This window comes from Cucumis melo, chromosome 4 (genome assembly GCF_025177605.1).
Source record: "Cucumis melo cultivar AY chromosome 4, USDA_Cmelo_AY_1.0, whole genome shotgun sequence".
NCBI classification, from domain to species: domain Eukaryota; kingdom Viridiplantae; phylum Streptophyta; class Magnoliopsida; order Cucurbitales; family Cucurbitaceae; genus Cucumis; species Cucumis melo.
The window spans coordinates 3,164,645-3,186,979 of NC_066860.1; the positions used below are offsets into that span (position 1 = coordinate 3,164,645).

General features: G+C 32.8%; 4 protein-coding genes across 6 annotated transcripts in view; 3 read left to right on the forward strand and 1 right to left on the reverse strand.

Moving 5' to 3' along the window:
• The window catches only part of LOC103503795 (protein TIC236, chloroplastic), a 40,062-nt gene extending 38,660 nt beyond the window's left edge, over window positions 1-1,402 (forward strand). Inside the window, exons 22-23 of the mRNA XM_008468143.2 lie at window positions 148-417; window positions 826-1,402. Coding sequence (XP_008466365.2) covers window positions 148-417; window positions 826-978 — 423 coding nt within the window. The 3' untranslated portion in view covers window positions 979-1,402. The remainder of the gene's footprint in view (window positions 1-147; window positions 418-825) is intronic.
• Window positions 1,403-5,215: 3,813 nt separating this feature from the next.
• Window positions 5,216-7,205, forward strand: LOC103503796 (polyadenylate-binding protein-interacting protein 5). Its single transcript, XM_008468146.2, has 3 exons — window positions 5,216-5,432; window positions 6,076-6,549; window positions 6,703-7,205. Exons 2-3 carry the CDS (start codon window positions 6,118-6,120, stop codon window positions 6,856-6,858), a joined length of 588 nt encoding a protein of 195 aa, XP_008466368.2. The 5' UTR covers window positions 5,216-5,432; window positions 6,076-6,117; the 3' UTR covers window positions 6,859-7,205.
• A 3,080-nt stretch (window positions 7,206-10,285) lies between these two features.
• Window positions 10,286-12,975, forward strand: LOC103503797 (uncharacterized). Its single transcript, XM_008468148.3, has 3 exons — window positions 10,286-10,952; window positions 11,431-11,834; window positions 12,325-12,975. The coding sequence occupies exons 1-3, from the start codon at window positions 10,788-10,790 to the stop codon at window positions 12,761-12,763; spliced, it is 1,008 nt and encodes a 335-aa protein (XP_008466370.2). The 5' UTR covers window positions 10,286-10,787; the 3' UTR covers window positions 12,764-12,975.
• A 439-nt stretch (window positions 12,976-13,414) lies between these two features.
• Window positions 13,415-19,840, reverse strand: LOC103503799 (uncharacterized). 3 transcript variants are annotated; one of them, XM_017048054.2, is made up of 5 exons: window positions 19,598-19,840; window positions 16,181-18,459; window positions 15,408-15,528; window positions 14,656-14,715; window positions 13,415-14,508 (listed from the first exon to the last, which is right to left on the reverse strand). In XM_017048054.2, the coding sequence occupies exons 2-5, from the start codon at window positions 18,361-18,363 to the stop codon at window positions 13,477-13,479; spliced, it is 3,396 nt and encodes a 1,131-aa protein (XP_016903543.2). In that variant the 5' UTR covers window positions 18,364-18,459; window positions 19,598-19,840; the 3' UTR covers window positions 13,415-13,476. The 3 variants fall into 3 exon arrangements, with proteins under 3 accessions (XP_016903543.2, XP_050939618.1, XP_050939617.1); XM_051083661.1 differs by having other exon boundaries at window positions 16,181-18,517; XM_051083660.1 differs by having other exon boundaries at window positions 19,594-19,840.
• Between the last annotated feature and the right edge of the window lie 2,495 nt (window positions 19,841-22,335).

Sequence of the window (22,335 nt, forward strand, 5' to 3'; positions counted from 1 at the left end):
TTTGGCAGCTTGTTTTCATTTTTTTAAAAAATAACGGACCAAACCTTACTAAACAGCAACTAAAAATTACTACATTGTAAAATATTAAAACACCTAACAAGAATACATCACATTTTATTCTAACATCCTGTAATATCGTTGGCTCAGGCTACTCGGGCATTTGAGAACCAATTGGCAGAATCAATATTGGAGTCAGGTGGGCAATTAGCCTTGGAGAAGCTTGCAACTGCTACGCTCGAGAAACTAATGCCTAGAATAGAAGGAAAGGGTGAATTTGGTCAGGCTAGGTGGAGACTAGTGTATGCTCCACAAATCCCAACTTTACTCTCCTTTCCAACTACTGATCCTCTCCAATCGCTCACCAGTAATATCTCATTTGGTACTGTTGTTGAAGTCCAGCTTGGAAAGCGCATTCAGGTTCTCTCTGCACCTTTTTATTATTGGGCTAATGAGCCTGAAGACTAATCCTTTCTATTTCAGGATCTTTATTGGGTTAAAATCAGCTTTAGTTCTGTTTTAAGAAATCAATCTTGTTATTTTTTGTTCTAAATAGAGAAACGAAATATTTATTTGATTAACAAGTTATGGTAAGTTTTTCTTAATATTTTTGAAATATTAGGAGGTTTTCAAAAATTTCAAACAGGTCTATCAAAAAATATTTTTCGTTTTGAAATTTTGGTTATAATCTTAAGAATGCTTAATAATGTAGAATGTATGATGAGAAAAACTGTTGATAAGACTGAATGAGGAAACTCTAATATGAAATTTCAGATTTTGTTCTATTGTTATCTTCTTAATTTCTTTCCCTCCTCCGCACTCTTCTAGGCCTCCATGATTCGCCAAATGAAGGAGACAGAGATGGCCATGCAATGGACGATCACGTACAAGCTTACGAGCCGCTTGCGGATGGTCCTTCAATCAGCTCCAGCTCAACGGACACTTTTGCTCGTTGAGTATTCTGCTACGTCACTGGATTAATTTGTTTCTCCACACCAGAATAAATCTTCAGTTAAAGGTAAACCATTATTTTGGAACCCCCCCCCAAGAGAAGAAAAAAAATTGTAAATTTGTATAATTGATTCCTTCTAAAATGAAGCACATTCAATTCCTGTATCTCATGATTTGACGCTTTGCAGCATAAAATTTTATAACATGCTTCATAGTCAAAGTCTTGTCAAAATAGGCCTTACGTAGATGATGATTCAATCTTTTTTGTAAATCTCTGTTATGAATGTTGAGAATTTAGTCCCTTTGTCGATGAGGTAATTGGGAAGATGGTAAAAGTTCTTAACCTACTCATTGAAAAATAGTGCTCTGAAGTTTTGATGCTGTCAAGTAGAACTTATTTATCCCCCAATTGTAAAAAACACTTATGAAAGAATGAGTTGGAGCCCTTCCTGTATTTGTCGTTTGACTTCTTTTTTATATATATATATTATCTCGATATAAGTTTGATATACCATTAAAAGAAAACTTAGTATTAGAACGATAGCTGCTGTGATGGTTACACAATGTTCTTTTTAAAAAGTTAAAACTAGCAACCTTTTGAGCTAGAAATTTCTTGCAAAATAAGTAAATGTTGATTTTTTTAAAATTTTATGGATTGTGGAGGATGTCTTATATATAATAATAGTTGTAGTAGTAATAATCATAACAATAATATTAATAACATCACCAAATCCTTTTTTCATGTACCTTGTTCAATTGCTAATTAGAATTAAAATTTAAATTTATTTGATTGAAAATGTATTTTTATTTGATTTATTTCTTTAAAATAAACAGCAAAAACATTGTTAATTGTTATTCCAACACCACTGGTTATTAAATGGCTTATGAATATCATTGTGTATGTTAATGCCATAATTTAGCATTAACTAACTTACAAGTTTTGAAAGAAAAAATAACTATTTTTTTTTTAAAAAAAATATATAGGTTGCTAGAACACATTTTTTAATCAAGTTCTTAGTTGTGTTTTGTGAATTCATAAAAGACTGAAATATAATATACTAATCATTCATACGTATTTCTTGAAAGAAAAAAAAAACTTCATTCGAAATTTGGTCGAGAGTTTTCTCTTAGGAATTTGTAGAATTTACTACTAAATGCGTATTCTTATAAAATTAGTCTTTTATTTTAGGAATTTTTCTAGATGATATTTTTTTTATACAAAATAATAATAATAATTTATTTAAATAACTATGACAAAGTTTAAATTAAAGAATTGAATTCGAACTTAAAGAGAGATTGTTGAATTTCTTATTAAAAAAAATGATTACCTATCAAATTGTTCATATCTAACATCTAAATTTAAATGTTCACCTCAAACATATTCATTATCTTAGTTACTAGACAATAAAACTTGAAATTTTTCGTTTTAGCTTACATCGGCTTTGTTTTCACTCTCATCTAAACATGAAATTTTTGCCCCATTGGAGGTTGGTCCACACAGGCCCGACTTCCTCTAGCAGAAAAAACTGAAATATCTAAATCTGTTTATTCTTATGTACCTTTTTTGCTATTGTTATTGGAAGAGACTTATCCAATTTTTAACACGTTGTACCTTTTGTCAATATCTCTATCATTTTGGATTAGGGGTTTTCTATTTATAAGAATTGGATTGTCAAGTATTAATCATGAACAAAGTCAATATATATAGTCAGATATGATATGAGCATAATCAAAATCCACCAAATGTTCAAACATTTTATTTCTATATACTCTTGAGCTTATAAATAATAATACTAAATATGGAGAAAATAGATGATTAACTCACTCTTTGAATGACATTTTAACCTTTCTATTCTGAATTTTTTATATATATGGTCTTTGAACTCAACCTAAAAATTTGATACACATTATGAATCTTTTCCTAACTGTTTTGTCCAAAAGAGAAGTGAGGTAGGACATCTTAGGTTCTTAGATTTTTTTTTTTTTAACTTTTTTGATGTTTCTCAACTATTTCTAGGTTTCTTGATTTTAGTTAAGGTTTAATATTCTTTTTTCTTGTTTAAAAGAAAGTTAGTTCGAAATAACTAACTCTTAGCTAGTTAGTTCAAGAAAATAATTGACTCAAAACTAACTCTCGTTTAGATTTCAGCTTATAAAAGGCTTCTATATTTACTAATAAAATCATCTTGAAGTATTATTAAAAATCCTCATGTTTTGCATCAAGAAGACTAGAGAGACTAAAGGTAAAATAATTTTGAAATACATAGATAAAAGAATTTATAAGAAAGAAAAGTTAACTTATACTTTTGTCAAAATTAAATAAATAACAATTACATGATGATTTTTCAACTTTTTTTCTCTGCTTTTCTCTTCTCATTTAAAAGTAATAATGTTTTTGGCAAAATATACTTGTTTAAGATTCTTAGCTTTGATTCTTATGTCGTTGGGTGATTGTCATGGTTGTGAGAAATCTTGTCTCATTTCTCCCATTTGAAATAGCAAAAGAAAAGGTTATTGACAACATCTACACTCGTTCAACGATATAAGATAGTCAAGTTTTCTATTAGTCAAGCAGCAAAGACAGATGGGTTCAATCGTAAGATATTTTCACTCTATATAAGTCAACTTTTGAAACAATAATTTCCTCAACGACTTTGTGATCTACTAACTCACTAAAAGAGCGAGCTACTTCATTCTTATCCTCTATCTCAAGGTATGCTCTGTTCCACTAACTTTTTTGGCTTCTTCAGTGAAAATCCCTAAGTCAGAACAACTTGTCATACTCGTAGGTCTCCAGACTTATTAAACCTCTAACCCATACTCAGCTACCTAGGGCACAGAAACCTATCAGAGATTTAGCCTTGTTATAACATGGTGGGAAGATGAAGTTGGTCTCAAGGGAAGGCCACACAAAAGAAACATCACAATGTTACATTACGGAAGTTGTTCTTTTAAATTCTTTATTTCTAGATTTATCGTATTATTTCATGAGTTCTCTCAAATTCCAAGAACTAATATACATCCTTAGAGAGAGTGTAAGGCGAATTTGTTCAAGAAGGATTCCTCAACCTTAAGGGATTTTGAGGCACAATCTTGTGTGAAAGAGAGTTCTCATATACTTAGGAAAAACCTAAGTTCTCAAGTAAAGAGAGTTCACAAGAAGAAGAAAAGATAACCTCAGGTGAGAATGACTCTTATATACTTAGGATAGCCTAAGTTCTACATCACTAATATTCACATACTTATGGGAGCCCAAGTACAAGAGAGAGGAAGTCTCACAATGTGTTTTAATGAGTTAGACTCTATTATTGTCATTGTAACCTTCATTATCTATAAATAAATACAATGTTGTAATCAATTAACTTAATTATATTAGTGGATTATCTTTAATGGTCCCACTGTCCTTAAGCTTAAGAAGTGTTGTATCATCAAATTTGACTACCAACTATTGTGTGTTGTTTCTTTTTTTGTTGATTTGCTTTTGTCTTTATGATTGCTAGCATGTGTTGCGTGACATTATGAGAAAGATCTGCATTTCAAAATTTCAAAATCAATTAAAAATAGGTACAAATGTTTTAAATATTTAAACAATATTAAGAAAAATATCAATTTATACCCATGAACTTCGGAGTTATATCAATTAAAACTCTTTAACAATAATTGTTTAGACTCCTCTAGATTTTGACTAATATTGTATAAAGTTTATGATTTTCATAAATTAAAATCCAAATTTTTCATAAGTCAATCTTATACTTTCAGTACAATCTTCATTGAAAATCACTTATGCATTGATTCTCAAATGTATATAGATTTTTTCAAATGTCAATTCTACAAAATAAACGATCCGAGTGAACACATGACCAATTCTCAAAGAAAATTTTAATCAAGAGTTTAAAATGACTATAGATCTATTTATAAAAATCCATTGTTTTACCTGATATAATTATAAATTTTACGCTAGATTTTTTCAAAGAAAACATATCTGAAGGTATAAATTGACGTTGAAATTGATACAACTATTGATTTAGAGTTTAAATCGATCCGAATTTAGGGTATAAATTCATATATTTGTCCGAATTAATCGTACATGTCGGAAGCTTAGATGTATTGTACAAAGGGATCCAATAATCGTTACGCGTATTCAAACGGCGGCTAGGCTCCGTAACTGACGGTTTGTTTTCTGTTCCTAACTTCCTTCCAAAACCATTTTAACGGCGCCATCCCAACCGCGGAGGATCGTATCCTTGTGTCCAAACAGACCCCTCAAAATCAATCACCAAAAGCTGAAGTAAAAAAAAAAAGTCTTTATATAGTCTCCTTATACACAGCCATGAGGATCTTCTTCGAGACTCGTCAATCTCAATTTCTTATTTATTGACCCTTTAACTTTCTCATCATTCCTTCATTTGATCCTTCAACTCATTAGGGTTTCTTTACTTCTCTGTTGAATTTCCCTTTTCAAGATCAAGATTTTGTCTCCGAGGGTGAGTTTCCTTCTTTGGAACTCCGATCGTCGTTATAGCTCTTGAATTCTCATGTTTTTCATTGGACTTTACTGTTTTTTGTGTGTATTTTTTAACTGATGTGTGAAATGAATGAAGTTTTGTTTAAAACTGATGTATATGTTCTGATATCCAACTGATTTGCTTTGGTTTTGATATGTTCTCAGTTGATGAAATGTTAGGTTTAGAAGTAATGGTACTTTGCGTTTTACTCTTATGTATTTGGTGATTAAGATTTGCTTTCTTCGATTGTGAAGTGATGAAATCTTTACTTACTGAATGTTAGCTTTGGATATTTGGATTTTCTTCTTTGAATCTCGGTTTTGAAGTGGGTTTGTTACAGGATTTGATTCTTCTGATGTTGCCTTGGTTTGATCTTTGTTTTTCTTGGTGAAGAAAGGTAGATGTGGTTGGATATTTTATTTCTGATCATCCGAATTATGCTTCCAATTGCTAAAAAAATATTACATTGTTGTGAAATTGTGTGCGGGGATTATGTGATGCAGCTCTCTGGAGTTTTCTCGATCTGAATATTATATGATCATGCTTGACTTGAGTGCTATGAGTTTGTTCTTACATCTTCAGTCTTCCTTTGTTTTATTTTTCGGGTTAAATTGTTTTGCAGGAAGGATTGGACAAGATAGAAATCGTTTCTCCATCTGGTGAAATGAAGCCACATGGATCGTCTTTGAATCCGTTTGCAACATCTTACATTCCACTCTCCCAGAGAGGGGCTAACAGAACTTTTATAGCGGAAAACACTTCGAGGGAAAATATTGGGGCTAACTTGCCAGGATACTCCGAACAATGTCTATATCCTCCATATAACAACAGCATTTCCCCTCGGTTAAATATGAATCATGGTAAAAAAGCATCCGTTGCAGCTTCTTCAGCTGTGAAGAATCACCCTTTTCATGGATCATTGTCACAACAGAGTAGTGATTTGTCAGAAATGGAGATTTTTGATCGAGAAGTTAACATGGATCTTGAATTGCTTCAAGTCAGTTTCCCTGGACTATCTGAACAATCCCTTACTGATGTGTATTTTGCAAATAAAGGTGATTTGGATGCTGCTATAGACATGCTGAGCCAGCTTGAGGTTTTCTCTATCTCTCCCCTCGTTTATCGTAATCTGTTGTATTGAACAAACTTGGTTGACGAACGTTGTTTTACGCTTGTATAATGATCTTATAAATGTTGCGAATGCAAATATGCTTAACTAACTCATTTGTTGGTTTAATTCGATATTTAGAACAAACATCCACATGATGTTGAATACGACCCTGAAAGTCTCCCAGACACTTTGGACATTGGTGATATCTCCGAATCCGGGTTTGTAACCGTTGACCAACCCTCTTTCAGAATGAAGAATGTAGCCAATCAAGCAAGTACTTCATCCAGATTCTAAGAGTATTTGTTGGTTTTGAGAAGTGAACTTCTCTTTCCCCTTGTGGGTTTTCTTTGATTACTTTTTTTTTTACTACAAGTAAACATCTTCCTTTGGGATAAGGGGATCCTCTCTGGTTATAGGATTGTATAGTGTTCCGAGTTCTTTGTACTTGCACGAACTCATTTGCAATGGTGTCGACGTCTCTGTTTCGACCGATCAAAAAGATCGATATCTCTTCCATTCCACAATTGTTTTGTGTTGTAGGATACATATATACTTCACAAAAACAGCTTGATATTTGAACTATTTTGGGATTCATAGAGTTGTATGTCTATTACTTCAATAGACTTTTTGGAATTGGACCACTTTTTTCTTTTTCTTGTTGATGTCATTTCCTATTTTCATCAGTTTGCTTAAACGTTTATCCAAACAAAACCATCGTTTTCCCATGAAAGAAGGATCCTAAGGTATATAACTTTATGATTCTAATCAATCCAGAAATTATATGTCCATTAATTATTGAATGTAGAAAATATCTTGATGAATTATTGATGGGTTGGTTTTGCTTCATTTTTCTTCTTCAGAGGAAATAAATAAATAATAAGATTAAATACGATGTTAGGTTTCTTTTTTAATCTCCAAATTTTATCAACTTTGAATTTTTACTTTCGTATTCAATTGTATACTAATATGCTAACGTATTGTATAAAATGTTGGGAACTTTGTGTGTCTTAAAATTTTTAAATTTATGTTTAATACGTTTTTTATCTATTTGACAAGTATTCTTAAAACATAGATACTGAATTCAATTATTTTAGATCTATCAAAATGAAAATTGAAAGTTTACTTAGAATCAAAGAGTGACTAATTCAACTATTTTTAATTTTGTAAGATCTTTTAGATTCAAATTGATAGAAAAGTTATCGTACAAATAAAAATACTAGAAGGTAAAAACACAAGGTTCGGTAACTAATTTTAGTTTTTTACCATCTTGGTCTATTTTTCATTACTTTTTTGGGAGAGAGAGATTCGTTTAGAAGATTTTTAGTTGATTTAAAATGAAATCAAATGATAAATAGCTATAAATCATAAATTGATTTACTATTAAAAAATTAGAGGTCGTTTGGAGCAAAGATTATCTAAAACTATAATAACTATCTTTTGGTCCAATTAGCTACCGTAAACATTATTTCGATTTGTTACGGTTTTGATATTTGATACTCATCATTTTTTTATTTTTTTGTTACGGTGTTTACTATTTTCTTATCAAACTAAAATAATCTACACCCTAAACACAAACTATTCTAATCATACTATGATAACTTAAGATTATGATAACTCACTCTTTGCTCCAAATATCTTCTTAAAGTTTAAATTGGTAGAACTGTCAGTGTAAAATTTTAATCGACAACTGTGTTTGGGATTGATTGTGAAATAAAGAAAAGTAATTATAAGATAATCGATCTTTTAACTATCTTTGTGTTTGGTGAAATAAATTATAATTAGTTCTAAAATCATTTTTAAAGTAAACGTTCATTCTATGTTATTTCCTAAATTAGTTATTTACTCACTTTTAGATTCTCCTCGAAGCATGTGTAATTTTTAATAATATTTAATATTTCATTTTGTTATTTAAAATTAAGATTTATTTTATATATTTATTTAAACAATTAATCCTAAACATATAAATAAAAATGATAATATTAGGTCACTTTAGTCGTAGTATCCCTAACACCATAATTTAGTATTTATAGTCGAGAAAATTATCAAAAAAGGTCTTTTAAAAAATATAACAAAACCACAAGATATTTAGACGGTATAGAACAATCTAAAAAATGAAAAAGGCTCAAACCCACGATGAAAAATCTAATCTATTTTTTAAAAAATTTTTTAGATTTGCTATCCAATATCTCAACTATTTTTTTCACCATCTTTTATATTTTGTACACGATCCTAAACAATCAAACAAAAGTCATTTGAAAAAAGTTAAAAAAAAATAGATTTTTATATTTGGTACACAATTTTGAACCAAATAAGCAGAAAGAAGAAGATAAACGGTTTGCAGAAGAAAGGAGATGGAAAGGAACCAAATAAGCAGAAGAAATGACATATCAATTTACCGAAGAAAGGAGATGGAAAGAAATGACAAACTTAAAATATTTATAAAAAAAATAGTTCGTTTTTTTATTTTACAACCCGGTCCGTAAATATTTTGTTGCTATGTTATATATATATATATATATGAAAATTTCCTTTTACTTTACAAAACACTAATTTGCTTTATATTACATTTTAGAGGGAAAAAATACATTTAACATCAACTATTTTAAAAGCTTTTGTAAATTCAAACGAAATCTAAGTCAGTACCTATCGAAAATTTGTTTAAGAATAAGGTTTGATCCTATTATATTTATATATATACACACCTATATACATGTATACACAGTTGTTGGCATGGTTAATGTGATTTATATATTTGGCAATTTGTTGATTGAAAACTGATAATTGAACAAAATAAACTATCCTATAACTTTCTTTTGTTAAGGAAAAGGAAACGAAGTCTTAGTCCTAACCCCAACCCTAACCTCTTTACCCTATTGAGAAAATAAAGTAATGATTAAATTAAAGAAAATAGTTTTAATTTTGTTCTTTGTTTCGAAAACATTTTTATACTTTTAAAACTTTTAATTTTACCCACTAATTTTTATAAACATTTCAAAATTATCTTTATATAGAAATTCTTTACAAAAATTAGCAACGATTGATAGTCTAAAATAATAAAATAGATTGCCACTTCATTTTAGGTAGCGTCACATTGTTCAAAGTCCCAGTTTATGTCTACAAAATTTCTACTTCAATAATAATTATTTGAAACGTTTATAAGAGTTTAAGGATAATATTAAAATTATTTGCAAACAATTTTGAAGTGTGAGACAAAGTTCATGGTTTTTCTATAATTTTAGTCAAAAGAAAGAAAAAAAAAACAAATTGCAAAACTTATTCTTGAAGTATAGTGGTAACTTAATAACAATCTTAAACTTTCAATTATAAAAATCGAGCGACTTTCGACTCTGCAAAGAAATTAGCTTCCCAAATGATAGAAAACTAACCCTCAAAACTTATGCAATAGTTATAATTTCTATAATCACGTAAGTCCAATGGTCCAATTTTAATGAATTTAAATGCTCAAATTATTAGTATAGGAAATGTTTGAAGTGTTGGGATGCATGAAAAGTCTAAAGGTCAATAAAAAAATTTATGAATTGAAAACCGTCTAAATAGAATAAGTTTGGTTATACAAATTGAGTTCAAAAGGCTCAATCCAAATATAAATTTTCTAAGTACTCTATCTACAATACAAAACTCAACTCATTGGGGTCTCTAGACAACTCCTTCGAAAGTTAAGAGTATGATTGCAAATATCACCCAACGAAACGAACAAATGAAAATAAAAATGATCATAATGAAAGAAAAAAAAAAACAATGATGAAAAAGCAAAACGAGAATTTGAAAATTCACCGCGAGTTTCGGTTATAAAATTCCTAACATTCTCATCAGACGCGGTATTGATATATAAATCTTCCACCTATGTCCATCACAATATCGACGCACGAATTCTTTCATTCTCAATTCTCTACGGATTTCTCTTCTTTTCTTTTCTTTTCTTTTTTTTTTTTTTTTCATTAATCGAAGTTTATCGGCCCAAATTTATTGAAAACGAAATCATTGATCGATCCGGAAGTTTGACTTTCGTGTTGGAAAGATCGATTCATCGAAAAAATTTTCAGAAGTGTGTTGGAATTTCATGTTTTGGTGTATTGTTTGCGAGGGAAAAGAGGGATGAGTTGAAGTTTTAGATCATTTTGAAGATCTGGGTCTTTTTGAAAGAGACCTAGTTCTAGGGATTTTGAGCGATTGGATCTGATTTTTGTTGAAATCGATCGAGAATGGGAGTAGATTATTACAATATATTGAAGGTGAACAGGAACGCCAATGACGATGATCTCAAAAAGGCGTATAGAAGATTGGCTATGAAATGGCATCCTGATAAAAACCCCAACAACAAAAAAGAAGCTGAAACCAAATTCAAGCAGATCTCCGAGGCCTATGAGGCAAGATTTTGTGTCTCTTCTTTATTAGATCCTTAAAACTGATTTATCTTCTTCTCCTTCTCCTTCTCCTTCTTCTTCTTCAGCTTATATTACTCTTTAGGGAAATTTTGTTTCCATTAATATTTGTTCTGTTTTTTAATGATTGGAACCTTGAGAAAGAGAATGAATTAGGGTTTACGTTTATTTCTTTGCTGAAAGAATCTATGGAATGTTGCTCGAAGGGCCAACAAACATTATGGGAATTTTGGAAGCCTAAATTTGCTTGTGCTTCAGCTCAAATAGTTTTGCTTTTGGTGTGCATTATAGTTGCCTTTTTCCATTCAGAATTTGTGATGCTTTGTGGTTCTGTATTATTCTGTCTCTGGGATTGAAATCATACTTAATCAGATGATTTTTTGTTTCTGATTCATTATCTTGCCAATGACCAGAATCCAATATCCAAATTGTTTGTATGATCAAAATAAATTTTGTAATACAGGTGTTGAGTGATCCCCAGAAGAAGGCTATTTATGATCAATATGGTGAAGAAGGGTTGAAAGACATGCCACCACCAGGCAGTGGAGGCTTCCCATTTGCGAACGGTGGTGGAGGAGGATCAAGCGGGTTTAATCCGAGGAATGCAGAGGATATATTTGCAGAATTTTTTGGGAGCAGCCCTTTCGGTTTTGGTTCATCAGGACCAGGAAAGTCTATGAGGTACCAATCAGATGGAATTTTTGGGGGATTTGGTGGAAGTGAAAATATTTTTAGAACATATAGTGAAAATGTAACACTAAAGAAACCTCCACCGGTTGAGAGCAAATTGCCCTGTACTCTTGAAGAACTGTATTCAGGATCAACAAGGAAAATGAAGATTTCAAGAACAGTTGTTGATGCCAACGGGTATGCAATTTTCATCCATTTTCTCTCTTTTTCTATTAGAAAGTGTAGTATTATGAGAAGTAAAAAGGAGTGTTACAAAATAAGAGTCTTCCATGAAATTAACTATAAGTGATGATAACTATTGCTGAAGAATTTCTTATGATATGAGTTGTGTGCTGGTACACTATTACTAAAACAATGAATGTCTGAGAAGATATGATAAATGTTGTGGTTGACTTGTTTTTTAGTACAATATTAAGACTATGTTCCATAAAATCTTAACCAGGAAATTCTATTATTTGGTTGAACATCGTTTCCCTTGTGTGAGGTTGGCAGATCTGCTCACAGTAGTCACAAATTTACCCTTTGTGGAGTAGAAATGATGAGATCTTACTTGTTAGAATGGCTTTGTTTGACAGGCTCCTGGGATTTACGTATGAATATCTCTATATCTTTAGTTGTTTTTTATCTAATGAGATTCTGTTCCATCATATGTATGAAAATGTTACAGACGACAAGTTCCCGAGACAGAGATATTGACCATCGATGTGAAGCCCGGTTGGAAGAAAGGGACCAAAATCACCTTCCCAGATAAAGGAAATGAACAACCAAACCAACTACCTGCAGATCTAGTATTTGTCATTGATGAGAAGCCCCATGATGTTTTCAAAAGAGATGGTAATGATATCATTATGAGCCATAGGGTGACACTAGCAGAAGCATTGGGTGGAACAACTATAAATCTCACCACCCTCGATGGTCGTAACTTATCAATACCCGTAATAGACATTGTTAGCCCAGGCTACGAGCTCGTGATTGCCAGAGAGGGAATGCCAATTGTAAGAGAGCCAGGTAACCGAGGTGATTTAAAGATCAAATTCGACGTAAAATTCCCAACAAGATTAACACCCGAGCAACGAGCAGGACTCAAACGTGCTTTGGGAGGTTAATGAAGAAAAAAGAACAATAAGATATTGGTGATCACTTAATCTGCCATATGCAAAAACTATTTGGCAATGGATTGTTGAAACAGTAGGGCCAATAAAACCATATGCCCTCACAAATTTAGATTCCCACTCTTGTAACTTACCCACAAATTGTTCTTTCATTTGTAAACTGTAACATTCTGTTCTTCCCAGTTAGTTTTGTATTTACTGTTCAATGATTTTCCTATTGTTCTTTCATTTGTTTAATAATTAAAAAAGAAAAAACATTTTCTTTTATAATTTACAAGAAAAAGAACCGACGTTTTCCAATCTGATGAGGCGTTTAAAGTAAATACCAAAAGATTCTAAAATATTTAATACGCCAATGAGGCCACAGCCCAACATTATACGTCTCTGTCTCTACCGACAAACAAATCTGTAACAAAGTTTTTAACTTTTAATTATAATTGATTCATTGATTAAATAAACAAATAAACCTACCCTATGTAATAAATGTGAAGAAAGGACAAAATGGGAAGTGAAAGGCCTCGGGATCGACCCAAAGCCTATACAAAATCCATGTAGAACAGTTAAAAAGATGGGAAAAGTGAAAAAATTCGAAGAATACAAGAAATAATAAGACAAAAAGCTATAAAGGGGGAAAAGATGAGGAAGTATGTGAAAAGAGAAAACAGAAAAGGAACAAAGAATTTAACTTTACACAAGGAAAGAAAAATTCAAAACCCTCTATTATTTGAAGGGTTCGAAGGAGCTGATCTTCCAAATGACCCATAAAACTGACCACTACTACTATTTAAATTGCTAATAGGCTGTAAATTATTGCTGTTGTTGATGTTATGGCCTTGCTGAGGAGCCCACCATGTCCCTTGTTGACTCACATTTAAGGGCGGGGGGTGCCCCATGGGCTGTTGATTATGGTTCATCATGTACTGAGGCCTTATCGTCGGCTGCTGAAACCCACGTACGGGTTGTTGCGAATGTGAGGGAGGAGGTATTTGCTGATGTGAGGCCGCAGCTGCTTGCGGTTGCCATTCTGGGATATCGTCGTCATCGTCATTCCAAGGCTGCATGGCTACCGAACTGAACCCACTCCTTTCTCCCCAGTTTACGGTGGAGGGGGTGTTTCCAGCTAAGTTTTGCCCATATTTGTGCACAAGCTCTCGCATTTGCTCTACTGGACGTGACCCAGTTTGGGATGGTTGGAACGAGGGTGGTCTCGAGGACTGCCCTCGAGGGGTAAGAGGGTGCTTGTTCTGCAAAGAGAACCCAGGAGGGTTTGCAGAACCAGAGAAGTTAAATTCAGGGAGATCGTCATCATCCCGAGCAGTTGAAGGACCAAAACCAGGAGGGACGTCATCATCACCATCGGCATCATCCTCCTCAGGCGGAGGACGAGCAGTGGCAATAGGAAAATAGCCATGAGGCATAGTCTGTTTAGGGGAAATATTATTAGCTTTAAAGTTTGACGTCTCCTGTGGTCTTCTAGAACTAAAATGTTGCTTTTTTGAACTGCGTTTGTGGTGTGATGTTGAGTTTGGTGACATTGACATTAATTGAGTTTTTCTCCATACAACAACGCCTATTAAGCCATTTTCAATTGCATTAAGTGCCTCATTAGAAGTTTCCTTTAGAAGGATCCTGCCAAGCATTTCAAGAATTCTTCTATGTGGTGGGCAAAAATAAAATTCAACCCCAGATCCAGGTTCCGCTATACCAACTCGCTCATCCACAACATATGACTCAGCTACCTGCAAGATAAGGAATTTCATGTATTAACACGGAAGCAGAATTAGAAAAGCCTGCTGGAAGAATCAGGATGAGAAGAGCCTGCTGGAAGAATCAGGATGAGAAGAGCCTGCTGGAAGAGATCACTAAAGAGAGAATGAGTCCCTTACCTCGCGTAAATCAGCTCGTTCACTTTCAGGGCGTCCCTCCTTCAAATCCAAATGAAGAACCTGCAAGAATACAAAGATTAATATCTTCAACGAAACCCAAAACAAGAACAAAATTAAAATTTATTCGTTAACATTAAACCAAAATGCTATATACAACCCTCCCGAATTCATTTGTTTTTGAAAGAAAACTGAAAAGAAATATATTGAAACGGTGAGAGCAAGGCCGTCCATTTTAACGACTCAATTGGATTGGAGTTGCAATGTTTTTGCATTGTCCTAGTAGTTTTGATTCACTAACATCTTCAAATCCCAAGATTGCTGAGCGAATTTGAGTTGAATTCACAATTTTCTGAAAACATATGCCATTGTACGAATGGTATAAATATTGTTCAACGAAAGACTAAAATTATGGGACGTTTTCCAAATTCGTCCGAATGGAGTTATAACATCGCATAGCAGTCCAAATTTTACAAGCATTATATTTTTGACAAAAATGAGAACCAATTGAAATTGCATTTTTTTTCTTAACAATCATCAAGATGTGAAATTATTGCCCAAAACATTCGTCGCAAGTGTGAAAAACCTATTATCATCCCAAGCATGGTGATTGCCAAAAGGTTTGAACGGAAAACATTGAAGAAAACTCTAAATATACTCTGATGTTTCATCTTTTGTTTTTGTTCATTTTTGTCCCTGGGAGTGAATTTCAAGTGGATATTATCTTCTGTACAACAAAAAAAAACAAAAGATACCATAACGGCACGACTCCGTGATAATGGAAGCTCTTGAAGGAACTTCTCAAACGCATCCAATCTTACTCTCCCTTTAATCTCAAGAATGCCAGGCCAATCTTTCGCCGAAGTCCTTTCGCCACTGCAGAAAGGCAAACAAATTAAAGAAAACGCATCAAGAACATCACGGCCGGACCCAAAACCATTGGAAGTGTGAGAACTTTATTACACAGTTAAATTCAATCAATCAATCGATCCGTTTCATCAACCAAAGAGGCAGGGATACTGTCCACAGGGTGCAGTTTCAAACCCATGTTAAAGATTACGGCAAGTCCAATTTCAACACGTAATAAACCTCAACCAAGGAAAACATCTTCAACACACCAGATCCTCAATTTTTTTAGGCTAGGGGCAACACTAGATCCACAATTATAGAAAATTTGTGACAAAATATAGTACAACTAGTATCCAACATTCAAAAGCATCACCTAAAAACATTGAAATAAGAAGCTATGCCTTCAAAACACTTCTGGTTAAAAACATAAGCTCCTTGAAAACGGCATATCCAGCCGCTTAAATATCCCTCAAGTATTATAAATGGTCGCAAAAGAAGGCCAAAAGATGCAAAATAAGGAAATCATACGGGTTCATCTCAATACTGGCAGATAGAAGAACCAAGTCTAATAAAAGTTTCATATCTTGGAAAATTAATATTCGACAAAACTATTTGATTGAATTGAATACAATTAGAAAGAAAAATAAAATCAAAGCTTAAAAGAAAGAAAAATGCACACCTTATGTAGGTACCCACGACAGAAGTCATTGTCGAAATGTTGTACTGGAGAATGCCATCCCATAGATGTTCTAACTTAACTGCGGTAGCAGGAGATTCTGTCTCAGATTTTGCATTATTACTATCATTAGATTTTGCAACGTCGTTCCTGTCTGACGTTCTTAAACCAGCTTGGTTGTCATTAGAATCCACGTCAGGTTTAGTAGGACTAGGTTGCAAATCCACGTGACCAATAGAAAATGACGCAATATCTGCTTTTGTATGAGACTCTTCATTATTCTTTTCTGTACTGACATCAGTAGCACCTTTGGTAGGATGAGCTGCAGTCTTCAACCGAGAGTTAGGCTCAGACTCACCTTTCTCAGAAACAGGAGATAATTTTCCAGCACCTTCAGCTAAAATATCAAAAGGCGGCTCCGTATCGAGGGACTCCATGAACTCATCTAGGGAGACGATTGGAGGCAGCAACTCCGTATCCTTCAGACCGTCATCAACCATGAGTCCTTGCATCAAATCAGACCCTTCATTTGATGCAATTGTGAAGGTGTAACTATCCTTGTTAGATGCAGCATTTTTCTGGCCAGAAATGTTCTGCTCATCCTTAACTGTTTCGGGTTCATCAGGTGACCCATCTTCAGACTCATTCTTGTTGCGTTGACTCTGAGAAAACGTAGAAGCCCCAGATGAAACATCTGCAGAGGCATTATCGTATTCTTCAACTTCTACCTGGAATTCACCTTTATGTGTCTTCTTTACCAAACGCCTGATATCAACTTCAGTGTCCGGTAAAACCACCATTTGTGCAAATTCTTCAGCCTTCGCCATTCTCCACTCAGAAAGCTCCTTGGAAGCAAGTTCCTCAGCAGTCATCGAGCACAATCTTTCCGGGGTAATTTCCCCACTCATAACCCTTTCTCTCAATTCAGGATTATTTCTGTCTTTCAGGTTGAACAAAAGGGACCTTCCTTTTTCCTTGTACTTTTTATTAACACCGCTAAATAATTTAAATAATTCTTCTTCAATTTTCACAGCTAAAGACTCGGGTGTCTGAACTGGTTTTGCTCCCTGGTTTTGATTTCCTATACCAACATCTATCTTCTGAAGTTCATCAGTTAAAGTTTCCTTTTTATCAGCTACGCCTAAATCAGCCTCCAGTACCCACGAGAGACCATTTTCTTGTAAAAGATCATCTTTAATAAAAAAGTTATCCCCAAAAGAAATATCTTCATACGACAAAACATTATTTGGTTGAAAGACTCGCCCATCATATCTCAATGCATCTAAATCACTAACATTTACACTTAGCGAACTCTTATCTAACATCTTTCCTACATTGTCTTCAAGACCAACAGAATCTAATTTTTCAGAAAAAATTTTCTTTGAGTCATCAGATACATGACCAATAGCTGGACCAGATGATAAAGAATTTTCCTGCTTTGGAGCTGCAGACTTTTCAGCCTCTGTCCGAGGACTTTTTTCTTCATTTGATGACTTGTCTTCCTGCTGTGGCACCAAGGCTAATGCCGCAGTCAAGGATTCCCTCATCTTCGATCTCACAGACCCAGTTGGTTCATTTTGTATTTTGGAAGTTGGAGTGGGCGGAGCAGTCTGGCCTTTGGAATAATTTGATCGTTGATGTCCAACTTTAGTTGGATGTGATTCCATTTGCTGTACCTTTCTTTTAGTTCCTGCAGGGGAATGCATTGGAGCAGGAGCTGGGGAATTGTTTGGTATTTGTAAATGAGGTCTTTTGGCTATTCCAGAAGCTGGCTGCAACCATGGTCGATGTTCCATGGGTGCAACACGCTTATTATGCAATGGAGACTGCTGTGCGAGAGAGTTCAAAGGCTCATTTGATGCTTTGCGCTTCACGGGAAGTGATAGCATCCCTTCTGCAGTTCTCACCATGTTTCCAGTCCCTCCAAATTGATTGTCGGGTATTTGAAAGTGTTGCCGTCCAAAATTGCCAGTTTTAACATCAACCTGTCCTCTTTGCATGTGTGATAGCATTCCACTCTGAGTTAGAGAGCTACCGGAAATTGATTCCATCAGTTCCATCTGCCTGTTGGGTACTAAATATTGATGCACGGAAGGATCCGAGGAAGAAACAGCAACCCCTCTAGGAGCTTCTGACAGTGAAGATTCCATTTTGTTTGTTATAGGGTCCAATTGACTACTTTGCATTAATGCTATTTGATTCTTCAAAAAAAAGATTGTTGACTACTTTGCATTTTCTGTAGTCATGCGAACATTAAGTACTTTGCAGACAAACTTTCGCATCTGCATTCAGAACAAAAATATACCTTTCAGAATCAAAATACAATCGAGCACTGCAGACCTATATCAGAGTTAAGTACACTGTTAAATTCTTTCAAAAACACAATTGAGATTTTTATAATCTGCAATGTTATTTTCCAAAACCAACAGTTAAACTCCATTATACTTTATATGGGTTATGTCCAGATACTAAGGCGCAGGGGTACAAACAGAGAAGTAACATAAAAATAACAAACACAAAGGTATCCGCTGAGTAAAATTTATCACTCCATGTCCCACCAAAAAAGTTAGGGCACATGCATCACTCGAGTTGAGACTCGAAATATTACCCCAAGGCACGAGGGTAATACCAAGGTGCATAAGAATGACAATACAATATTGTCTCAAGTATGCCCTCGAGACAACCTCAGAGGCTACACTATTGTTTTATAAGCATGAGACTAATACGTAAGAGGATCATCTAATCAAGTTGATTAACTCTATAAGAAAAATAAATCACATAGCTCTTCAACTTCAAAAAGAAGATACCACCTCCATCCAATAAGATCCTAAATAACCTAAGTTCATAAATTGGATCGATTCGCCATCACAAAACTTTTTGTCAGAAAAGTAAACCGAAAAATATACTGAATAGGCATCCCTCTACAGTTTATATAATCTTTTTTTATATGTAATAAGACTAAACGACTTCCCACACCACCTAAAGGCAAATGACAGAATTTCCAGGCAAGTAATAAACCTTCCGGGTTCAAAATAAATAGATCAACTCAACCTCAAATAAACCCCACGCATAACCTTAGAACACAAAATTATACTCCACTATCAAATCCCAAGAACCAAGTCCGAAAACTCAAATTCAAAACAACCAACCAAAAAAATCACCCGAAGAACAATGAATTAATTCACACCAAGTAAAAAAAAATACACCAACAAGACGCAAAGCCAGAAAACACCAAGAATCCCACAATCATCACAACAAAAATCAAAACAACCCAATCAAAAGCTCACCAATAATCAATCCGAAACCCAAAACCCTAACCTAACACCTACCCATCATCCAAATCTACAAGAACTGTTAAAAGAAAGAAAGAAAGAAAGAAAGAAAGAAAGAAAGAAAAAAGCAAGAAGCGAACATACATACAGAAATGATCCAATACAGCATGAAACGGCGCGACGAGCGGAGTGCAAGTGAGAGGAAGACCACCGGATAAGGAAAAAATTCAGAGAGAAGAGTGAGGAAGATGGCGATAGAAGCTTGAAGCAGAAGAGTTGAGAGAGGAGATGGAAAGGGTAAATCGAGAGGAGAGAGGTGTGAAAGAGAAGAAGAAAAGGTCGGGGGCTTCAAGATGCAAACCCTAGAGAAATTCAATCCATGACAGTCGAGTGAAAAAAAGAAAAATTCAATTTATGTGATCACTGCATCATCATATTTGCCGCCACGTGTCAGCCACATCCAAGGCGGTTATCTTAAATGGAGATTCACACGTGCCGCATATTACGTGTCAGTTTTTATTTTCTAACTTCGATAAGACAATGTGTCCATCTGAAATGACGATTTTGATCAAATGTCATTTGATCTTTTTCCCTTTTTCGAAAACATATTAACTTTTAAAAAATTGATAAAAATTTAATATTTAACAAAATACTAATCCTTCGTAGTACTAAATTTTGTCGATAGAATATAAATAATTTATCAATTTCTATTTTTAAAAGATTCTTAATTGAAATTCTAAATCTTTTGAACGCTATTAATCTAACAAAATAATGGTAATACCAAATTAAATCTTGAACTATGCATCAATTTAGAACTCCAACCTTTAAAAATATATTAATTTAAACTCTTCTTTTTGTTTTTTTTAAATATATTTATGAAAGTTGAGGATTTATTAGTTTAAGATTTGAATTGATATAATCTCAAAATTTAAAATTTAAATTAATAAAATTATTAGTTTGTAGTTTAAATGGATGGAATCAAGTTTAAAGTTTAAATTGATATTTGTTAAAATATGAAAAAACTATTTTAAATGATAAAATTATTAAAACTATTTATAGATATAGTAAAATTTCAGAATCTATCGATAATATATAATCTAAAATTTGTTATATTTTATAATTATTCTCGTTTATTTTGTTATAAATAGCTCCAACTAATATTTTTTTTCTTTTTTTTCCTGTTATATATTGTTTGTTGATATTTAAGAAAATAAAATACATAGGCCTAATTCAAACATAGAATTCAATTAGAGTCGTATGATAGCGTTTATATTTTATATTTCTTGTTTCTGTTTATCATCTTTCAAAAAATATATTGTTTGATAGGATTTATGTTTCTCATTTCCAAAATTTAAGAAATATTTCTAAAAGTGGGTAAAATAGCAAATAACTTTTTTCAAAACCAACAAATGTTTACTCCTTCTTAAAAAGAATTTTGAGTTTTACTTTGAAAACTTCCCAATTTTACAATTTGACATATTTTTACAATTTAAAAGTTTATTTCGACGTAAGAATCGAAACAAATTCAAATTTAAACGGAAAAGTTTTTCTTTTCAAAAAATAACAATAACAAGGAAAAATTGCACTAGTTGTTTGATAAATTGTAATATAAGTGAAGGATTACATTGATTGTATGTGTTTAAGGGATAAATTGACGAAATTAAAAGTTTAGGATGAAAATTTAGTTCATATAATGCAAATGCTACTAAACTTTTTTCTTTTACATATTCATATTACTACGTTATCGTCAACCTTTTTAAGACTTTAAAACTTAGAATGTTTAATGGAAATATAAATTATTGAAATAGGTGCAGTAGGTCCAAATCCAAATTTTGAAATAATTTTTTTTTTTCTTTTTGAAGAAATGACTAATATTCAAACATAGAAATAGAATCACAATCAAATCAACTTATTATGGGAAACAAATAAAATAGATCAAAGATTAGTGGTCACAAGAGACTTAGAGATAGATTATGAATCTAAATTCCAAATGTTGAATATGGTTGGGAAAATACAATTCCTATTAAATAGTTGAGAGAATCGGATACTTAATTTTAAAGTTAATAAAACCTAAATTGTAGGTAAGTTAGACTATGCTCGACTTTGTGTGAGGCGAGTTTGATATTATTATAGAAACAGAAAGTTTTTATTTTTTAATTTTATAAAAACATTAATCGTACCCATTGAATTTAATTTTTGTTTATGAGTGTAATTCCAAATGTCAAATTTTAGTTTAGTCATCACTACTAATTAACCTTGTTATTCAAATTATATAAAATTGTTGTTCTTGCTATCATCATTCAAGAAAATGAACCATATGATATATTTCTAATATCTATGGATAAAAACTATTTATTCCGTGTTTTTTTTCTTCCATGTTCTCCAAATTTTTTTATTTTCTTTTTCCATTTTCTAGTTTTATTCACGAGGGAGAAATTTTAATTATATTTGATGAAGAACAAAATGAAGAAACGAGAAGCTATATACGAGAGGAAGAATTTGAAAAGAAGAGCATAAGCTAAAATGAGAAGCTAAAGCGAGAAAAAAAAACAAAGAAAACCAATAATTGTGCATGAAGAACAAGAAAAACGAGTTAGAAGCTAGAACCAAAAACAATAACGAGAAGCTATAGTGAGGAAAAAAAATAAAAAATGTAGTTGCATAGGAAAAAAAATAAGCTAGAACGAGAAAAGAATTCGTTTCAAACCATCGCACTAACAATATAGTACTTTCACACACAATTGACATATGTAAAAGGTCTTTTTTTTTTTTTTTACTCATTTGAACCTCTAAGTAGCTATCTATACAAAAAAAAAAAAAGCTATATAATCATGCCAACCAAAAAATAAACAACAAAACTAATTAGTAGGATTTTTTTTGCGTAAG

What these genes read in the sequence shown, in the direction of transcription:
- LOC103503797 (XM_008468148.3), top strand. Translation starts at nt 10,788, where the DNA reads ATGGGAGTAGATTATTACAATATATTGAAGGTGAACAGGAACGCCAAT. An exon ending in AGATCTCCGAGGCCTATGAG is followed by an intron (nt 10,953 to 11,430) that starts GCAAGATTTTGT and finishes TTTGTAATACAG; the next exon opens with GTGTTGAGTGATCCCCAGAA. An exon ending in ACAGTTGTTGATGCCAACGG is followed by an intron (nt 11,835 to 12,324) that starts GTATGCAATTTT and finishes AAAATGTTACAG; the next exon opens with ACGACAAGTTCCCGAGACAG.
- LOC103503799 (XM_017048054.2), bottom strand. Translation starts at nt 18,363, where the DNA reads ATGCAAAGTAGTCAATTGGACCCTATAACAAACAAAATGGAATCTTCA. An exon ending in GTCGTGGGTACCTACATAAG is followed by an intron (nt 15,529 to 16,180) that starts GTGTGCATTTTT and finishes GCCTTTCTGCAG; the next exon opens with TGGCGAAAGGACTTCGGCGA. An exon ending in AACGAGCTGATTTACGCGAG is followed by an intron (nt 14,509 to 14,655) that starts GTAAGGGACTCA and finishes CTTATCTTGCAG; the next exon opens with GTAGCTGAGTCATATGTTGT.
- LOC103503796 (XM_008468146.2), top strand. Translation starts at nt 6,118, where the DNA reads ATGAAGCCACATGGATCGTCTTTGAATCCGTTTGCAACATCTTACATT. An exon ending in ACATGCTGAGCCAGCTTGAG is followed by an intron (nt 6,550 to 6,702) that starts GTTTTCTCTATC and finishes TTCGATATTTAG; the next exon opens with AACAAACATCCACATGATGT.